The sequence below is a fragment of the Furipterus horrens genome, unplaced genomic scaffold (assembly GCF_987537825.1).
Source record: "Furipterus horrens unplaced genomic scaffold, mFurHor1.1.pri manual_scaffold_5, whole genome shotgun sequence".
In the NCBI taxonomy this organism is placed as follows: Eukaryota; Metazoa; Chordata; class Mammalia; order Chiroptera; family Furipteridae; genus Furipterus; species Furipterus horrens.
The window spans coordinates 184,395,182-184,414,490 of record NW_028327175.1 but is presented as its reverse complement, the minus strand read 5'-3'; the positions used below and the strand labels follow the sequence as shown (position 1 = coordinate 184,414,490).

The 19,309-nt window shown below is 38.6% G+C and overlaps 1 protein-coding gene across 1 annotated transcript in view; it reads right to left on the bottom strand.

Annotated features, from left to right (window-relative positions):
- SORCS3 (sortilin related VPS10 domain containing receptor 3) overlaps positions 1-19,309 on the bottom strand; it is a 550,161-nt gene that overhangs the window by 72,011 nt on the left and 458,841 nt on the right. The window contains exons 12-14 of the mRNA XM_090279550.1: positions 16,360-16,436; positions 13,454-13,545; positions 4,120-4,227 (exon numbers count right to left, since the gene is read on the bottom strand). Coding sequence (XP_090135676.1) covers positions 4,120-4,227; positions 13,454-13,545; positions 16,360-16,436 — 277 coding nt within the window. The remainder of the gene's footprint in view (positions 1-4,119; positions 4,228-13,453; positions 13,546-16,359; positions 16,437-19,309) is intronic.

Here is a 19,309-nt window from a genome sequence, read left to right as displayed (position 1 = left end):
CCCATCTTCATCTGGTGGGTTAAAGGAGGTATGCTAGAAAAGCTGATACTTAAAATGACTTTAAAGATATTTAGCAATTTGGTTGTTCACGTGGAAAGGGTAAGCACATGCCAGGCAGAAACACAGACAAAGACCCTGGGGCAATAAGGCACCAGTGGATCTGAGAGTGGAGTCCAGAAATGAGTTGTAGACATGTGACCAGTGCAGATATTTGTTGCCATTGAATGAGTTTGAATTTTATCCTGAGTGTAGTGGAAAGACCCCCAAGGGTTTTTGGAAGAGGGGTGGCATTATCCTATTTTCAACTTCGAGAACATCAGTCTGGGTGCAGGTCAATATCTTAGACATAACCTAAGCCCTTCACAATCTCAACCCTAAACACTCAGTCATGCTGTTTCTTGGTTCTTTTCCTTTGTTTGTATGCTGTCCTTTGCCTTGAAATAACCTACTCACTCAAAAAATAAGTAATGACATCCTATAGGTCAAACAGTCTTTCAGGCACTGAGGCTACAGTACTCAACAAACCTTAAAAATGTGTCCTTTCTTCAAGCTTATATGCTATTACTTTTAATCAGTTTTCTACTGTTGAACTGTTGTTGAATCTTCCAGACCAATTCTACTGTCACCTTTTGTACTTGTGAAGTCTTCACTTGCCTCTACTCATACCCTGGTTATATAAATAGGATTCCTTGATGATGAGAGTATTCCCACTTCCCACAATATGTTGGCCTGAGAGCTCTGTACAGGTAGAAGGAATTGTATTTATCTCTTTCATATCCCTCAAGAGGGTCTAAAACATATTAGAAGCTTATTAAATTGTTTTTGAATAAATAAAGTGTGCATTAGGGTTCTCCAGAGAAAATAGAATAGAGTGTGTGTGTGTACAAGTTCCAAAACCTTTAGATCCAAACTAAACACCCAGGAGAGCCAATGGTGGAGTTCCAGTCTGTAGACTGGTAGGCTTGAGACCCAGGAAGAGTGAATGTTTCAGCTGGTGCCTGAAGGCAAGGAAAAACCATGTTCCAGTTCAAAGACAGCCAGGCAGAAGGAAGTCTTTTTGTTCTGCTAAGACCTTCAACTGATTGGATGAGGCCCACCCACACACATTAGGGAGGACAATCTGCTTTACTCAGTCTACTGATTTAAATGTTAATCTTTATCCAAAAACACCTTCACAGAAACACCCAGAATAATGTTTGACCAAATATTTAGGCAATTCATGTCCCAGTCAACTTGACACACAAAATTGACCATCACAAACTATTAAATGTTTAAATCCTCCAAATGAAGTTATCAAGATAAGGCAGTAAACCTTAGTGTGAGCATGTTAGCCCTTTTTTCTCTTTGACTTTAGCTGCGTGAGGATTAACAATGAGGAAAGGGAGGATACAGAATTCAAACAGCCTCTGCCATTAATAAGTTTTTGGTAAAATTGCAAGGTTAATTATTTTGTCCCCAAATGAACCCCGTGTCCTCATAGTTCCCTTTTCCATAAGGGAAAAGCACTGGTCAGCTCTACCTAATGGGCCACTTGGTTTTAAAGTCCTTTTCAAACCTAGGACAAAAAGAAAAACTGTCTCTTGGAAATTCTTTAAGAGCTCATTCTCTGGCTGTCTGAAGAGCCCTGCAAAACTTGCATCATTTTCATACCAGAGAAAATTTGAATTTAATAAAAAGCTAAAAACAGGTAGCTTGAATTATGTATACTTGGGTGGATGACTGCTGCCAAACTCATCTTAGTTTTATAAAAGTACAAATACTTCCCTGTACCAAAACTCATATAAGAAAATTATGCACTACTCTTGCTCCTTTTTGACTTACTAGCATTTAAGGTATTGTGATAAGCAAGGTAGAAGTGGGAGCAGAAACTCTGCCATGCTCTTGAGGAGTCTTAGTAGGAGGAAAGGGAAATGGGAGTGCTATCTAGTCTTTTCAGTAAATGGTTTGGCCTTAAGGTCAATTTCCCTCACATCCATGTGACCAGCTAAACTCCATCTGAAGCTAAGAAAAAAAAATTATTAACATTAGTCATTAGATGAACACAGAATTTAAACTGTAGCTTTAAATTTGCTAGGGAATGCCAGGTCATGTAGAAATTAGAGTACATGTCATATTGTTCAAAGTGATGCCCAAGAGGAGCATGCAATGAGTTCAGATACGCTTCATAGAAAGGAATGCAGGAAAAATCACATTATGAGGTGAGGGGAAACCAGAATAAAAGGAAGGCAGGAAACAGGGAATGCCTGACTTTAGGACCATGCGTATCTTCACTGGCTGATCTGAATGTGCTGAGCAGCCACATCGGCCTTGAAAAATTGAAGCAGATCGCACAATCTTCTTGAATGTGTGTACCTTGCCTTACAGAATTTAGAACTCAATATTTAAGCTCTTTGACGTCCACATCAGAGAAAGTTCTAAAAAAATGGACATTTTCTTTTATTTCTAGTGATTGAGTGAAGGATGGGAAATAATTTGGAAGCATCAGCTCATGGTCAGAGATCCTCCTGAAAAAAGATGATGGTGTTCCAGTCACTTACATTCACATCCTGGAATCCATAAGAACAACTTCTAATCTCTCTGCTGAGTGTTCTGGGTAACATGCCATTTTTATATCACATTTATATCACACATGCAAACTCCAAGAGGACAGAGTTTCTTTCCTATTTGTTCATCTAGAAGCATATCTGGCCTATACTAGGTAGCATTAATTTTTTTTACAGTGTAACTTTACAAAGGTCTTTCTAGGACCCTAGATCCTTGGGATTTCCCTCTTCTCTCTGTTGTCTCTGTGTGCGTGTGGAAGTATGCATGCATGTATATATATATAATACATAATATATACACATATATAATAATATATATTATGTATGTGTGTACATATACACACACTTGTGTATATAGTCATATATATATATATATATATATATATATATATATTTACTGAACCATTTGTAGTTAGGAAAAAAGATATGTTACTGCTATGGAACATCTAGAACTAATGCTACATATTGTTGTATATCCATCAAACAATGAAGCTTCAGACTCTAAGCATTAATGATATACTATATCTTAAGTACTGTTTATGAATTGTACAGATAAAGTTGCATACAATATTGTTAACTCTTAATAAAGTGATTTGACAGCTTAATAATAAAGCCTACTTGTTATTACAGAAGTTGGGGGAGTGAGGGTAGTACAGGCTAGGGTAGGATCACCCTAACTGTCTCCCCACATACCCCCTACATACACATGTGCACACAAACACACTGGTGATCAACTTTCTGGGATTAACATTTGATACACTTTTAGAATATTCAGATATTCAGAAAGTAATGCATGGCTTTTTACAGCTTTAAGATCTCGCCTTGCTGGCAAGCATCAGCCTGCGAGCGAAAGGGTCGCCAGTTTGATTCCCAGTCAGGGCTCACGCCTGGGTTGTGGGCCAGGTCCCCAGTTGGGGGTGTGTGAGAGGCAACCACACATTGATGTTTCTTTCCCTCTCTTTCTCTCTCCCTTCCCCTTTCTCTAAAAATAAATAAATATAATCTTAAAATAAAATAAAAAAACCAGGAGAATCACATTTTTCAAAAAAAAGGTTTATATCTCACTATCTATTTGCATTGTAAAGGAGTTTAGAAAAGTTTTCACAGCAAGTTAATTTAAAGTGGAACAAGAATAACTGTAAGTGTGAGTGTGTGCGTGTGATACCCTGCAGAGGTTTCTATTAAAATACTCCCTGTTGTCAGTATGTCGGCTGCTTTGCTTCCTCTGTCCCTGTCCCTAGTCTCTTATTGGAATGTTTCAGAAAGAGTTAAACACCTGTAAAGACATAAGCTTTCTGTTTGCTTAGGTTTGGAATGAATGGAAATTTGTTACAAAACTAGTTTAAATTCCATTAGAAATCAACGTTTCAATGAGTAGCCCAGCTCATCTACTGTGGTCAGTAGTCAGCTGGATCCTTGGCACAAGCATAAATATTTCCATTTTCCAGATGAGAGAACACTGGCCCAGAGATTGCAATGCTTTGGTATAGGATTCCCTGGGGAAAATGGCCTCAGTGGTTGAAAGTAGACCCCCGGTCTCTGGGCTCCTTTTGACCAAAGTAAAAGAAGTACTCACGTCATGATCTGGTTCTCCACGCCAGCCTCCACCAGAGCCCCGTCAACAAAGAGAGGAACAGAAGTGAAAGCAAACTTGTCCCAGGAGTGGCCCTCGTCAAAACTCACCCTGCGTTGGAAACAAGCACATGAGAGAGACAGCTGAAAATAAAGCCACGCTTTTCTGCAACCATTTTCAGGTTATTGAATCCTCCTCTTTGTCTTGGTCTCTGGTGGTTTGGATTATCAGTAGGCATTAATCTTCAACATCTCCCCATATTATTATGAGATTTGATCAAAACTGCATTTCTTAGCCCAGGCAGAAACAACACCAGGGCTGCAGAAATATTTCAACATATTAGAATTGAAAAAACAACCCAAGCAGCAGGGCTTAGTGGATGGAGTGCCATATTTCAAGTACTCAGAGTGGATCTGGAGGTTCAATTTACTGCACAATCAATTCAGCCCTTGGAGATTTTGACACAGATAAATTGAGTAGTGCCGAGAGTATCCTGTGGGAGGGGAAGTGTGTGTCTTTAGATCATACCTTTACAAAAGCAACTTTCTATTAGTTCAGAATGGATGTTAGGATGACTTTCCCTCCCCAATGCCACTTTAAGGGGATTTTAGGGATGAATATTGAGTGTTGGAGATGTTCTGGGAAGCACTATGCCATCTTTCTTCTAGTAGTAAGAGGAGTCTGGCCCTTTGTGGATACAACTTCAGAAACTTTTTAAGGAATGCTGCTAAGGACTTGAGTGATTCAGAGTGCTTGCTTCCTTCCCTTTCCTGGTATTATCAAGTACTTGCCTGCCCATGATTTAACAAGAGGACATAGCCCAAAGACCGTCTCCTCTGAAAAGCTTTTCCTAACACCCCTTCCACAAGGCAACTTTATTTGCTTCATTCTCAGAGATTCTTCTTGGCCAGGTTAATTTTTAATTCTTCTCTGACTTCACAATGCAGAATTCTCTGATTTCAATTGCAGAAACTCTATTTCCTGTAAAACCCAAGCCTACTTCTATCAGAGTGAAGAGTGATGGCTTCTTAACTTATCTTGCATCCTCAATTCAACACTATAATCTTGGGAGTTCAGGAGTGTCATGTATGTCATATTCACTGAATGACCCCTTACCACCACCTACATATCTAAATTAGAGTGCATCTTTCCTGATACTGCAAAGATATTACCAAAAAATATGTCTGACTTTCCCTACATATCTAAATTAGAGTGCATCTTTCCTGATACTGCAAAGATATTACCAAAAAATATGTTTGACTTTCCCAATGAACTGTAAACTCTTTGAGGTTAAAGACCATCACATTCATTTTTGCTTCCCTAGTACTTAGCAGGGACAATTGGTACATGGTCCTATGTAAATGTTAAGTGAGCAAATGAATAAAACACATAAAGAATGATGAAGAGCATTCCTCTAATTCATCCAATAATTTTTTTTTCAAGCATGAGTTATACTGTTATCTATTAACTGGATGTGGGAGTCTCTTCCCTCCTATAGTCAACCTACTCAGCCTGTTCTCTGTTTAATTACTTCTTTGACTCTCTCAGCCTCTTTCTCTTTCTCTTTCTCACTGTCTTATCCTCTCTTCCCTAATATATTGATTAAAAAGAATTAGAAAGTCAATCTCTTTACCACTGGAACAGCTGGTATCTCAGACAATTTTTGCACTTATGGTGTACCGAGGTCTATATCCAGGCATAAAGAAGAAGATAGTTAGTCATAAAAATGTTGTAGGTTCCTAAATTATCAGTGCATGTTTTGACTTGAAAAAATAACTTTATTGAGATGTCTTTAACATATAAAAAATTTATATTTAAAACATATAATTTGATTATATATATATAATATACATATATACATATATATATATACAGTGAAAAGATAGCACAATCAAGCTGGTTTCTGGGGAATATGGGGAGAAGGAAGAAAGAAAGGAGACGTTAGTCAAAGGGTGCAAAGTTTCAGTTATGGAAGATGAATAAGTGTTTGAACACCTAATGTAAAGTATGATGATGACCGTTAACAATACGGTCTTGACTTTTAAGGACTTGGTCATTTTAGTGTGTGTTTGTTTGTTTGTTTGTTTGTTTTAATATTCCAGAGGTTAAATAATCCTCTAAGCTGACTCAGAGAAAGTTGGACTGACCTAAGCTGCTTTTCTTGGAAATGAGGTTCTCATTACAAAAGTGAAAACAAAAGCATGATTTGGAATGGACTTGACTTTTTTTTGCCATGCACCATCTTGGTTCCTAAATTAATCCGAGTTGTTTCAGAGCGTGCCATGGCCACTAACTAGTTCATGCTGTGTGCTAAGTCCAGGAAGTTAAAAAATATTACTGGTTTAATTTTGTATTTGTTTTGGTGATTCTGAAAAAGTTGATTATTGTCTTGATAGAAAAAAGCCAAAGTGACTTGAAGGCCCCTGTCCTCATCTCATTTTCACAATTTCATTATCAATGAAGGTCACTTATTAACACAAGCAGAACAATTGCCGTTGGTGTCACCAGCACCCCAGGGAAGGAAGAGCCTTCATAACACTGACAGTAATAGAAGAGCCCTGGCCAGTGTGGCTCAGCTGGTTGGACTGCTGTCACGTAGAAGGAAATGTCACGGGTTTGATTCTTGGTCAGGGCACGTACCCCATTTGTGGGTTCAATCCTAGGTCAGGGAGCGTATGAGAAGGCAACCAATCAATGTTTTGCTTTCAAATTGATGTTTCTCTATCTCTCTCTCTCTCAAAAAAAAAAAAAAATAATAATAATAAAAAGACCTTGGGTGAGGATAAAAAAAAAAAAGAATAGAAGGCCAAAGAATGGTTATCTTCACATTATTCATGAAGATAAGTCACCACAGAGTAGAGACAGAGGGGCTATCATAGCCTTCTAGCTCAAAAATGGAAGTCCCAAAGAAAATGTAAGCCAGAGACAAAGGGAGAAATAGTGGAAGATAAAAAGCCCAGCTGTGTAAACTGAATTAATATGGAAGGAGCAGAAGCATGAGTTAGAGGAAGACTAGGAAGAGCAGGAAAAATGAGAAATGCCAAAATCCAGGTCGGAAAGCTAGTACACACAATAATCAAAGTGCAAAGATGACATAAACTAAGCACAAGCAAAGGGAGAGGTCTCCGGAGCCAGAGTGAGGAATGAATCCTGTGACTCCCCTTTATGGTCCGTGTACCACTGGAAGTACAGGATTGTGCCATTCAGGCGTCTTTGAGATCACGAATTCCCAACACATGACTAATTATTAAAAACAAAAATAAATAAACAAAAGAAACTCCAAAATACATTAAAAAACTTTATCTCTTGAGTATCAGAAATGTGGGTCTGGATGACTTGACATTCATGAAAGTGATTCTTTTTGATGACTAGGAGCTTTTAAATGTTCTGAAGTAACTATATTGAATGGTATCCCCATGAGATCCACCGTCCCCTCCTCAGTTCAATAGCTCATTAATGGCTAAGACAAAGGAATTAGGGATTCCTTATTAGGTCACCAGGTGAAATTGAAATTGGTAGAATTGCCAATACTCAGGGAGGCAGGAGTAAAGTAATAATTGGCCTCCAAATAGTGGCCAGATAAGACTACAAAATCCAAATAAAATAAAATTAATTTATCAAACATTTATTGATGCTTACTATGTGGCAGCTCTGTTTCAGAGATACAGCAGTGAACAAGAAAGGGAAGGCCCTAGCTTCAATAGAACTTACATTCTAGTTTGAGGAGACAGACAACCTGAAGATAAATAGATACAAAAATATGAGTTAGAAAAATGTGTCATGAAGACAATTAAAATAGAGTGATGTGATGAAGAGTGAGTGAATACATACTTTGTATAGGAAATGTAAGAAAGTCCTCTCTGAGGAGCTGATATTTAAACTGAGATCTGAATGATAATAAGGAACTAGCTGTGCAAAGATCAAGGTAAGAGCCATTCCAGAGGGAAGATCTAATGTGAAATGAAGTTGCTGTATGGGAAGAACAGAAAAATGATCAGCGGTTGTAGATTAGTGGGAAAGGAAATTAGCATAAGGAAATGAAGTAAAAAGAAAACAAAATAAACCAACAGGGCTGGGCCAGACTAGAAAGGACTTCTTTCCAGTTGAAATGGGAAAGATATGATTTGACTTAAACTTTAAAATATAACTTTTATTTCTTTGGTGAGTGGATTGTCAGGGCCCAAAGTGGATCCAATAAGATAAATTGAGGGGAGGTTTAGGAATTGTCAGAAACCAAGAGAAGAGGTTTGAACAAAGGTTATAACAGAGGAGATAAAAAGATATGGAAAGACTTAAGATATTTTTAGAGGTGAGGTAAACAGGATTTGGTGATAGAATGTATACAGATTGCTCCAGCAAAAGAAAGAAATCATGGGCAACATGAATTTGAGGTGGGAGGGCTAACAATTGAAATAGGGAAATGGAAAGAAAAGCAGAAACAAAGCTTTTTGTTTATTTGTTACTCTTTGGTCCATATCAAGGTTTAGATGCTTTTTGAACTTCCATATTGTAGCTGTCGAGGAGACATTTGGGTGGATGAATCTGGATTTCTGGGGAGTGATCAAAGCTGGGAACACAGATTTTTAGAAGTCACTTATAAGACCAAATTCAAGCCTAATACCTTTTCTTTTTTAAGACCCATAGTTGGAAAAAGGAAAACAGTAACCAGTGATAAGCTCAAACAAATAAAAAACCAAACAAAAAAACAAACAAATAAAACCCAGGGTTACTGTCAATCTCAAGGTAAACATTTCCAAGAAACGTCACTATTATGAGAAGTAATCAAGTCACTGAGTCTAGCATGTATTTAAAGATAGATAACATGTATAATAAAAGAAATTATCCTACTACTAGACCCCAAATACTATATTTAGTTTTGATCATTGTAGAAAACTGGCAATAAATTTGATTAAAGGTAAAAAACAGGTTATTCTCAAAACAGTTTATATAACTTGAAGACAGCATAGGAAAGAGAATAATAGAACTGAATTAATTATCAATGCCTTACAATATTTTTTTAGTAAGGGAGCTTTCAAAGAGTTAAACAAGCAAACAAAAACAACCATATTTGTTGTCTGCTACAAAGAGGTAATGCAGAATAAAATCTGAGAAAATATAGCTAAATGCATGAAAATATCAGTTAAAAATACGGATACAATAAGGGAGATAAGATTTCCATTGCCATAATTCTTCTAAAGAACAGAGTCAAATATTTGTATATAAGAATATAAGCTCCCAAATATTTCTTTTGTTCATTGGTATATCCCAACCCCTCTACTAATGGTGTATAAATAGTATATGTTCAATGAATATGTAAGGAATAAATGAAAAATGCATAGAATATGCTTTGGTTGAATATCTGTTCATCTTCTAGAACTTAAAAAGGCTAGACAAAGAACCTTCTTGAAGTCCTTTCCAACAGTGGTCCTTTCCCAAGTCTAAAAATCACGTCCAATTCTAAAGTGAACTTTTGACATAAATCTGTCCAGCAGAACAGAAGCTGATGGACAAAAATTATCAGTAAGGTCATTGTTGCTCAACACAAAAACAATTTTTCTAGCAAACTAAAGACTTTATACAAGATGGGAACTCTCTGTCTTGGGTATTTGCAAGTTAGTCAGCACTGTGGCATTCTGGAGAAGTGGACTGAACCCCTGGGTATCACAGAGGTATCTTCTAAGATCCCTCCTTGCCTCATTTGTCTATAACTTTATGATATTGAGATAAGATCCACTTAAATGAAACAGAATCTTCCAGGAACAACCAGAGCCCTTCCCAGAAGTCTCTAGCACAGACATAGTTATAACGGTCATTGAAAATCAATGTTCCTCCCTTTGGTGAGATGCACTCTTCTATTTTATCATAATGCATGAGGTAGTGGCATTTTAGCCACCTGTAGGGTCTTCAGAATAGCACATGCTTTTCACTTCTCAGAGACATGTGTTCATCAGAAGCATTGTTTTTGTATGAATGTTTTGCTGAACAAAAAGCTAGTGCTCACAACCATTTATGTAAGAACAGAGGAACAAAAAAGGCCAGGGGACGTCTTGCTTTCAGTTTCTAAGAACACCCCACTGAAAGGAGACCCTGACAGCTTGTTGGGGCTAAGCATCCCAGTCCACTTGCCAAAGTTTTCATTAAAACACTGATTCTGTGGGGCTCCATTGTGCACTTCACTCTAATGCTTCTAAGGTACAAAGGTAATCCTGGCTGGAAGGCTACCTTGAAATAGCACTTAGGTGCTAATCTCTATGCATCCAAATGTACATGGTCACAAATAGATGAGTTCATTTGTATGCTTTTATGTATTCATACATATCTCACTCCCTATCATTTCAATTTATAGGAAACAGCAAGCCTTATTAGCCTAGCTGAAGTTTCTCCCACATTTCAATTATGACTCCTATTTTCTCTGAAAGGTAATGTAGCTATTATTTAAATTTGAGAGCCACAATATTCTCGTGTGAGAGTAGGTAGCCTGGTGTCTTTTTCCTATGCAGCTGTATATACATCTGTACACAAAATAATGTCAGTCTGAGACATACAATAGAAAATAACAATGATGTGATTACTGAACATTTCTTCCACTTAAAATGAGCCGTGTGTTTATCTTAAAGGTTATGAGTTAATTAGAAACTACTGGTAATGAAGAAACTATGGGTGAGTTTCACAAGCTTGCAATTCATATGCAGGAAAGAAAATCAGTCAACAATTTCTTAAGGAAACATCGATGATAATGATATGGTCAAGCCCTTACAAAACATTTCTTTAGCCTTTGAAACAGAAGTTCAAATGAAAATTCCTGAATAAGTTATTTGTGGTTGTTTTCTACCGCACTCAACAGCTGGCATTTAGGCATTGCGAGCATGATTTTAGAAGGGCATTTACAGATAAGCAAGTGAAAAGAAATCATGGGTGGTGTCCAAGCTCAAGGAAACATGTATAGCATTTATGACAAATGACAGTGTCGATAACCTTTATATGGATAAAATGCTCTCTCAAAAGCTGAGTTTGAAAAACTTTTTTGAATACTGTGTAAGTTGGAGTAGGTGAACAAATGGAGGGTATTATTATCATTATTATTATAAGAAGTAATTAAATGGGAATGCAGTTTATTTTTACTGAGCTTTATTATTTTTTCACCAACAGAAGAGATACATCAAGAAAAAAGAAAATTCAGACTTAGTATTGATGACTTTGAAAGGTGTGATTTGATCCTACTTACATATCCCTGAAGGAATATTAAATAATTTTTCCTAACATAGATATTTTCCCTCAATCCCCAGACAAGTGATCCTTTTGGAAGTAATATGTGGACTATCTAAACTCCATGACTATGACCTCCCAGAAGACAGGGACAAGTGATAAGCCTCTGTGTACTCATTAAAGTACCCAAGAAATTAATAATTAAAACAAAAGAGCATCCATTACAGAGACTCATCTTGGAGCTGCCAGGTACTAACTTTGTAGCCTTGTGCAAGGTATATAATATGTCTGCATTCCAGTGGCACTATAAGTATGTGATAAAAAGAGTATCTGTGCCCATAAGGTTGTTGCCAGAAGATAACTCAAGTAAAGGTTTAGAACAGTATCGGGAATGTAATAATCCCTCAGTAAATGCTGACTATCATTAACACCACCTAATTCCACTCATCTGGTACAACCCCAAAAGTAAATGCTCAGTAGTGATAGGATGATAAACAATTATACTGAAAGCTTGTACAAGCTCATTCTTGAGTTGATAGAGCACTTTTCTTACAAACGGCTTCATGTAGTTGTATAAAATTTATTCTCACCATCTCTCTCTAAGAAGATATAGTGGTAGGTGTTACCATTTTACTTTCTGCTTGGTTGAGCTCTAAGGAACTGACAGTATTTCACCATTTTTGACTTACAAAAATGCCAATTTCATATGGTTTAACTTAATAAATGGCCAGACTGAGAGAAACCTTAAGCCCTTGTGAAGGTGGCTAAAGCCTGGATTTGGCACCTAGGGATCCTGCCTTTTCCTGATTATGATCTGTTGCTTGCTTCCCAGTAAAATTCTAAAAATCCTTACTCCACAAATCATGGGTCTGTTATTTAATCCAGGGTCCACCTTCCAGTTCATGGATAATTCAATCCCAACTGTACCCTAAGTAGCATATTCTCTACCATCAGATCCTCTCAAACACTCACTAAGCTGAACCTGAAATTCTTTTCCATCAGGACATCCACACACATGAGACTTACCCAACCCATGCCCAAAACAGAAACAAACAACAACAGCAACATCATCATCATTAAAATCATCATCTTAATAATATATCCTCAAAAAAAAAATATATATATATATATTCTCACTCAGCTCTTTGTCCTCACTGAAGTGTTTATATATAATATACTTTCTATAATCTACTTTCTTTAAGAGTTATCTACAGTCTATGCTACTCCATTGCTTATCATTCATTGAGTCATTTATTCATAAGTCTACTGCAATCTACCTTTTAACCCAACCTTTCTTTTGAATCTACTCTGACAAAGATCACCAATGACATATTGATCAGTCCTAGATTGTTTTCACTCTAACTAACTTATCTGATTATAGAATTGGTGCAATTGATCACCTCTTTTTTCACCTTGCACAAAAACTTTTCTCCTGGGTTTTTATTCTTTTGGCTACTTCTTAGTCTGTTCCATAATGTCTTCTTCTGCTTGCATGTTAGTGTTCACCAGGGATCCTTAGGAGTCCCTGGCTGTTCCTTGTTATACCCCATCTCCTGAGGCACTGAGCCCACTGCCATGGCTTTAACTATCACCTAACAACTAAACAAATCTAAATCCAGAGTGTCAGCCCAGACCTCTCTCCTGACTTTCAGATGATTATATCTGACAACTAATGATCATCTCTGCTTGAATATTTATAGGCATCTCAAACTCAAATTATCTAAATCTGAACTTAGTATATGCATTAACCTTTTCCTTGAAGCAATTTGCATCTCCCATATTTTCAATTCTTAACCTTGCCCATTTGAACTCAGAGGTCATTCTTGCTCTTTTTTTTTTCTTCCTATTATCTGAGCACTATTCCTATCATCTCTCTCCATACATCATATTTCCCCACCTAAATTATCTGGCCTACTACTACTTTCTAAGAGTTAGATGATGCAATGTATATTAAATGGATGGGTGGATGAATAAATGGATGAGAAAGTGGATTAAAAAATTATTTTGGAGAAGCTCAAATAAACAAACAAACAAATGAAGTGGATAAATGGGAACAAAACCATGCAGAATAACTTGTCTCAATGCTTCCCCTATAAAGTTGCTCATTAATAGAGTAGGGAGCTGTCCTTACCACAAATGCCTGACTGGCAGAGGTGTGTGCTTCATGGCCACCAGGGCGCCACCCCAGTCTAAAAACCAGACATTGTACTCTTCATCAAAGATCTGGAACAACAAGAACAACAACAATCATAGCAATACCTTACACAGCGCTTCCCAGTTTACAGTCTTTCACTCAGACTGTTTCTTCTTCCAACATCCCTATCAGGCAATTTGGCAAATACTATCACCCACATTTACTAGATCAGGAAACGGGTTTGCAGAGAACAAATAGCTCTCCCTGAGCTAAATAAATGGCTTTCCCACAGCTCTTCCCCCTCGTGCTGTAACCAGTGTGCTGTAAGAAGGGGAGGCAGCAAGACGCATGCTCACCTGGATAACCCAAAGGAAAATGTGACTAAAAAGATTCCCCGTCTTTATTTTAGTAGGTTACTACTCAGCTTTCTCTTTTTCCTCAACTATTTAGATGCTGGCTAATTTATACATGGTCTGGGTCTTATAGTGTTGTTTATAATTATCTAGGAAGATAAAAGACTTTCTTTTAGAAATTATGGTATACATGATATCTGAGTTCTTAGACTCTGGCACCACCTCTTAGGTTTCCCTGCGAGATGAATGAAGTTTGGTGCTTGGGGATCTTTACACTAAATGCTCATTGACACATAGTACTCCCAGGGACCTAAAGTAATTCATTCTTTAATTTATCCACTTGCCTATCACCTATTTGCCCATCCAATCACTCACTCAGTGATCCATACCTCCATCAACAGGCATTTGCTTAGCATCTACTATAATGCAAGGCTCTTAGCTAAGGGAACTGCTAATCTAATCCCATATATAGCAGTGTTTCTAGTACATATGACTTCCAAATCTCCAACCTGAAACAGGAAAAAAAAAAATTGCACCAGCAGAGAACCAATTCCCTGCTTTAAATCTTTTAGAGAAAGGTGAAATGGAAGAATCCCTCTAGCTTTCTACCATTAATGGTGTTTCTTGCAGCCTGGATGGAGAGGCTGGGATGGTGGATTAAGTGAGAAGTATCAGAAGGTGTAAGAAGGAAGAGGCAGATTTGAAAGGGAGGTAATAGTAGGAGGAATGAGGTCTTTCGCACACATGCCTCCGAAACACTACAGAGAAAAAGCAAGTGGATCCTCAGGCTATACCTCAGTTGGTTTTCTTTCCCATATTTGACTTTAAATGAATAAAGGATGTCCATACTAATGGTGACTGTTAATGCACAAGAGACGTAAGAGGCGTTTGTTTCTGTTTTGGATATAAACAAAGACTGTGAACTTGCAATGCTAGCATTTTATCTCCAGCTTGCATAGATGGGCTCTATCATAAGCCACACAGTGGGGATTCTTGGCGTTGGAGGAGGGAGAGAAATTGTTATGCTTACACTTCCCTTTCAATACCGTCATTCTGGCCACTATCATCTCTTGCCCTGGCCAGCACTGGAGTGGAAACTGGAGCCCTTGGCTCTTTGGGAAGAGGAAAGAAAACCAAAGAAGCGAAACCACAAGGATGAAATGTTGCAGTCACCACTTGGCAGGGGAAGCTCTTCTTTGAGTTTGAGGGACAATGGCTTGTCTGTTTGGTGTTTCTATACCAGAAGAGTTTGCATCCCAGCTTCCATCCTCACTGGGCCCTTAAAATAGATTATTTTATATTCTGAAGGTATGTTTTCATTTCCATGTTTGCTCTTCATCCATCTGATTATGGCCTCATGAGTAGGCACCTGAACTTGTTTTTTTGTTTTATGTCTTGAAGTACTTGGTTGTATCCAGTAAGTCCTTGGTAAATTTCTTTGATAGTGGTAGTGGTGACAGTTGTGGTAATGGGGGTGGTGCTGATGATGTTGATGAAAGCGATGATAATCTTATCTAACTAGATTTCAGATAGTGACTTCACCTTCATCGTCATGATATTCTGTGCTCTTCCTGTTTCTTCCCCAGGTTGGAAACCTTACTTTTAAAACTTAATAAAATATAAACCCTTCTTGTGAAGTGTTTCCCAGTTTTCCCAAGTAGAACAACTTTCTTTTCTCTACATGTTAATAATGCTATTAAAATAATACAATCACTCTAAGCTTTAGTTATTTATGAGCCCATTTCCACCACTTAATTTTGATCTCCCTGAGGAAAGAAATCTGAAGTGTTCAACTGCTTTCTCAGTTCTGCACTTGATACCTAGTTGGCATTGCATAAATCTGTGTTGTCCGATAGAGTAGCCACATGAGACTATTCAAATTTAGATTGATTTAAACAAATACAGTTTAAAATTCAGTTCCTCCATTACAACTAGCCACATTTCAAGTATTCAGTAACCACATGGGACAGAACAGATACAGAACATTTCCATCATTGCTGAAACTTTTATTGGACAGCGCTGCTCCAAATGTTTGTACAACTGAATTATTCTTTCATGTAGTCATGTATCTATGCGGCTGTTTCCTACTTACTTATGGCAGGACCTACACAATATTTAACCACAGACTTCCAAAACTTTGCTGGTTTAGTATTTCACTTCTTCATCTTGTAGATAAAGAAATAGATCCAGAAAGATGAAGAGACCTGTTTGCAAAGATCCCATGGCACATTGATGACAGAAACCATTTTATCAGTTTTCTCCCTAGCAACCAGCACAGTACTTCACATTCAGTGACTGTTTCATACATATTGCTGAAGAAAAGAATAAAGTAATTGGAAAAATTCCAGTTCCTCTTATTCCCTGACCAGTGGTTTTTTCATTTGACCCCACCGGCCATCTCATTTCCCAACCCAATTGACCAAACTGAACAGCTGCTTCCATTTCTTTGCAACCACAAAGTCATAACGAGCCTGAGAATCTATAGGAGGGTGAGATGTTGTCAGAAATTTCCCTAAATCCCTCTTCCCTGTCTCTGACTCTCCCAGTTACCTGTCTCCACGTGTTGCCCCCATCAGAAGAGATGAACACACTGATATCAGTATATGAGAGCTCCGGGCCAATGTTGCCTGAAACGTAAGCAGAGTATTTGAAATTATCAGGCAGTTTATAGATTATGGGTACTTGGGGTCAGGGCAGAGGGGAACAGCGAGTAGAGGGTTTCCAAGTGATATTTAGAGTTGATTCGCGCAGTTTCTTTCTTGGGGTCATATCAAAAACCCAGCAGGAAGAGAAACCCAATATGAGAAAAAAGTAAATAACGTGGCAGGAATGAATCTTTAAATGGGAAAACTCAAAGACTGAATACTGATTAGTTTGGCTCTCTTGAACTATTCATTCTGTATAACAATAACCTCTTAAAAATTGATCTCAACAGGTGTTCCCTGAAGGTGGCAAAGAGTGGAGAGTTGACATGCATCGAGAGGCTGGGCCTAGAAACACCTTTCTCCTTACATATATTTTAGCCTAAGAAAAACTGGAGTGTGTGTAACATCTATACTATTGAGTGTGTGACCCAATAGTATAAACTATGTAACCTAAATTATAGAGTGCCCAGAATAAGACAACTATACATAGTAGACCATGGCCATCAAGCATGGCAGGTAAAGAAGTCACCTGGTTTATGTCTTGACTGACCACACTTACTGCCTTTATCCCTCTTTTTTTCTCTCCCCTCTGTTTTCTTACACTTGCACTTCATTAACTTATACTTACATTTATTATAAAAGAAAGTGATCAAGTTTTCTAGTATTTGTATCACCCAAGTGTCTCCAGTGGATACCCCACCTCCCTTAGAGTCCAGAACAGTGTCCCAAATGTAGTAGTTAGTTGCTCGATAATTAATTGTGGAATAAATGAATGAGTAGACAAATGATTGAATCATGTTTCAATGTTGATATGCATTTGGGAAAGTATTGAGAATCAGCAAAGTGTCCTAAGCATGTAAGAATTTATCATTTTGACTGATATTTCTCTTTAAAAAAAAACAGCAGGAATGGGGGGAAAAAGCAGGAAAGAAATGTTGGCCCCTACACACCTTAGCCTAAATAAGAGCAAAATAAAAATGCAATAATGTTAATTGAGCTCCTGACATTTAATGTTTCAAAATGAGAAATTAAAACCAGGCTATAGCTTGTCAAGTCCCCATCAACCTCAAGAACACACAGCTAGCCTACTTGTTTTGACACTCGGGCTTCCAAAAGTAAGCCTGGGACTCAGGGCTCAAACAGTAGGTTACAGATGAAGTAGGGACAGGTATGGCAGGCAGCACTGGGGCTATCTATCTGGGACTTGGAATACCATTCTCTGGATACAGGTTTTGGAAGACACAGATAAAGGTAAGAAGGATGGGGCAGAGAACGTCAACTTGTGTTGTTGGGTGCAGGTTTCCTGGGACATAGTACTAATAAGGATTCTGAGGCCATATTTGATTTCAACACAATAGACTGTAGTGATTGATTAGTAATGTCTACCATGGGTGGGTGGGGGAAAGAGAGAAGAGAGGAGAGAGAGAAAGATCCTAAGGCTCAAATCTGTCATCCCTGTCATGGGTTCCTAGGATCTGTGTCATCACCTTTTACCGTCTTTAAAAACTGGCTGTGCCCACATACTCAGCATGTCTTTTAAAGCTCAACTAGGTTGATTGTGGAGGCTTCCTGGTGCAAAAATCCCAGGCTGACAATGAAGGTTGTTTGGGGAAATATCTTCTGTCAATGGAAAGGAGCCCTGAAAGAAAAGCTGGTGATCACAGAGACCAAAAAGTCAATTCCCAGATGAAGGGACACAAAGAATGTATCCAGGATGATTTGACTTTTGAAGGTGTTCAGTCCCTAGGTGGCCCAGTGGGAAATCTCTGGCAGGAAGAGTCTGGGTTATGGTGTCAGAGAAGGAAGATTTGAATAACACACCTTGCTGGATAAAGTGGAACTGAAAAGGCTTACCGAAGCAGCCAGCTGCTGGCCAGGTTGGAGAAGGTGTAGCTGTTCCCCACGTAAGTGTTGTGACAGGAGGGAAGTGGGGGGGCGGGGTGAGAAGGAGAACTGGGAGCCTCTCTCACCAATAGCTGAGCTGGTAAATCATGGAGGTTTGCTACTGTACGTGTCAGCAGCTCTAAACAATTTGCCTCCATATCGTGATTCCTCCAGGGCTACCCTTTCTGTTCTTTAAAAACTTGTGGGGAAAAAATGTGGAAAGAGGGAGAGAGATGAGAAGGAGAGAGATGGAGGGTAGAGAGAAGAGGAGAGAAGAGGAGAGGAGAGGAGAGGAGAGGAGAGGAGAGGAGAGAGAGGAGAAATTTTGGAGTCATCTGGAGTTAGAGATGCTCCTCTCACCATTGCCTATGCTGGGCAATTAAGGGCTCAGAGGAGGAAGGGCAGGGAGGGAAGTGACTCCATGGAGGAACAACACTAGGGTTTGAACATTCAGAGTTTATAGAAAGCATGGCAGGGGCCCCAGGGTCATTGTAGAGCTGATACATGAAGGGGCTCAGGGCCAGGTGTGGCTGAGTGGTTACTGGTTAGAGTAGTCCTGGATCCAGAGGGAATGTAGATATGGGCATGACCCCTCTTCCCCTTTGTCCTCCATCTCTCCATCGCTAATTGAGAAGAGTAATAGCCTTTTCTATATTATAGGGTCCTTGTGTAATCAGGGCAGAAAAAGTACTTCGCAAGACACTGTGAGGATGTGAGGCCTTCAGTACGAGCTTGAAACCACAGTGGTAAGGATATTAAGAACCTTAGTGTGTCTGTTTGCTAAGAGCAATTGCCAAACTCTCCAGACTGGAATCCCATCTGCCTTCTGAGATGGCCTCAATGGGAATTAGAGATGAGTTTATCCACACAGCTTCCCCGAGATCACATCTCAGTGAGTGTTGGGAAGAGGCAGTGAATAACAGGAGTGGAGGGGAGAGAGGCCAGGGTCACTGACACCTGAAGGCAAGAGA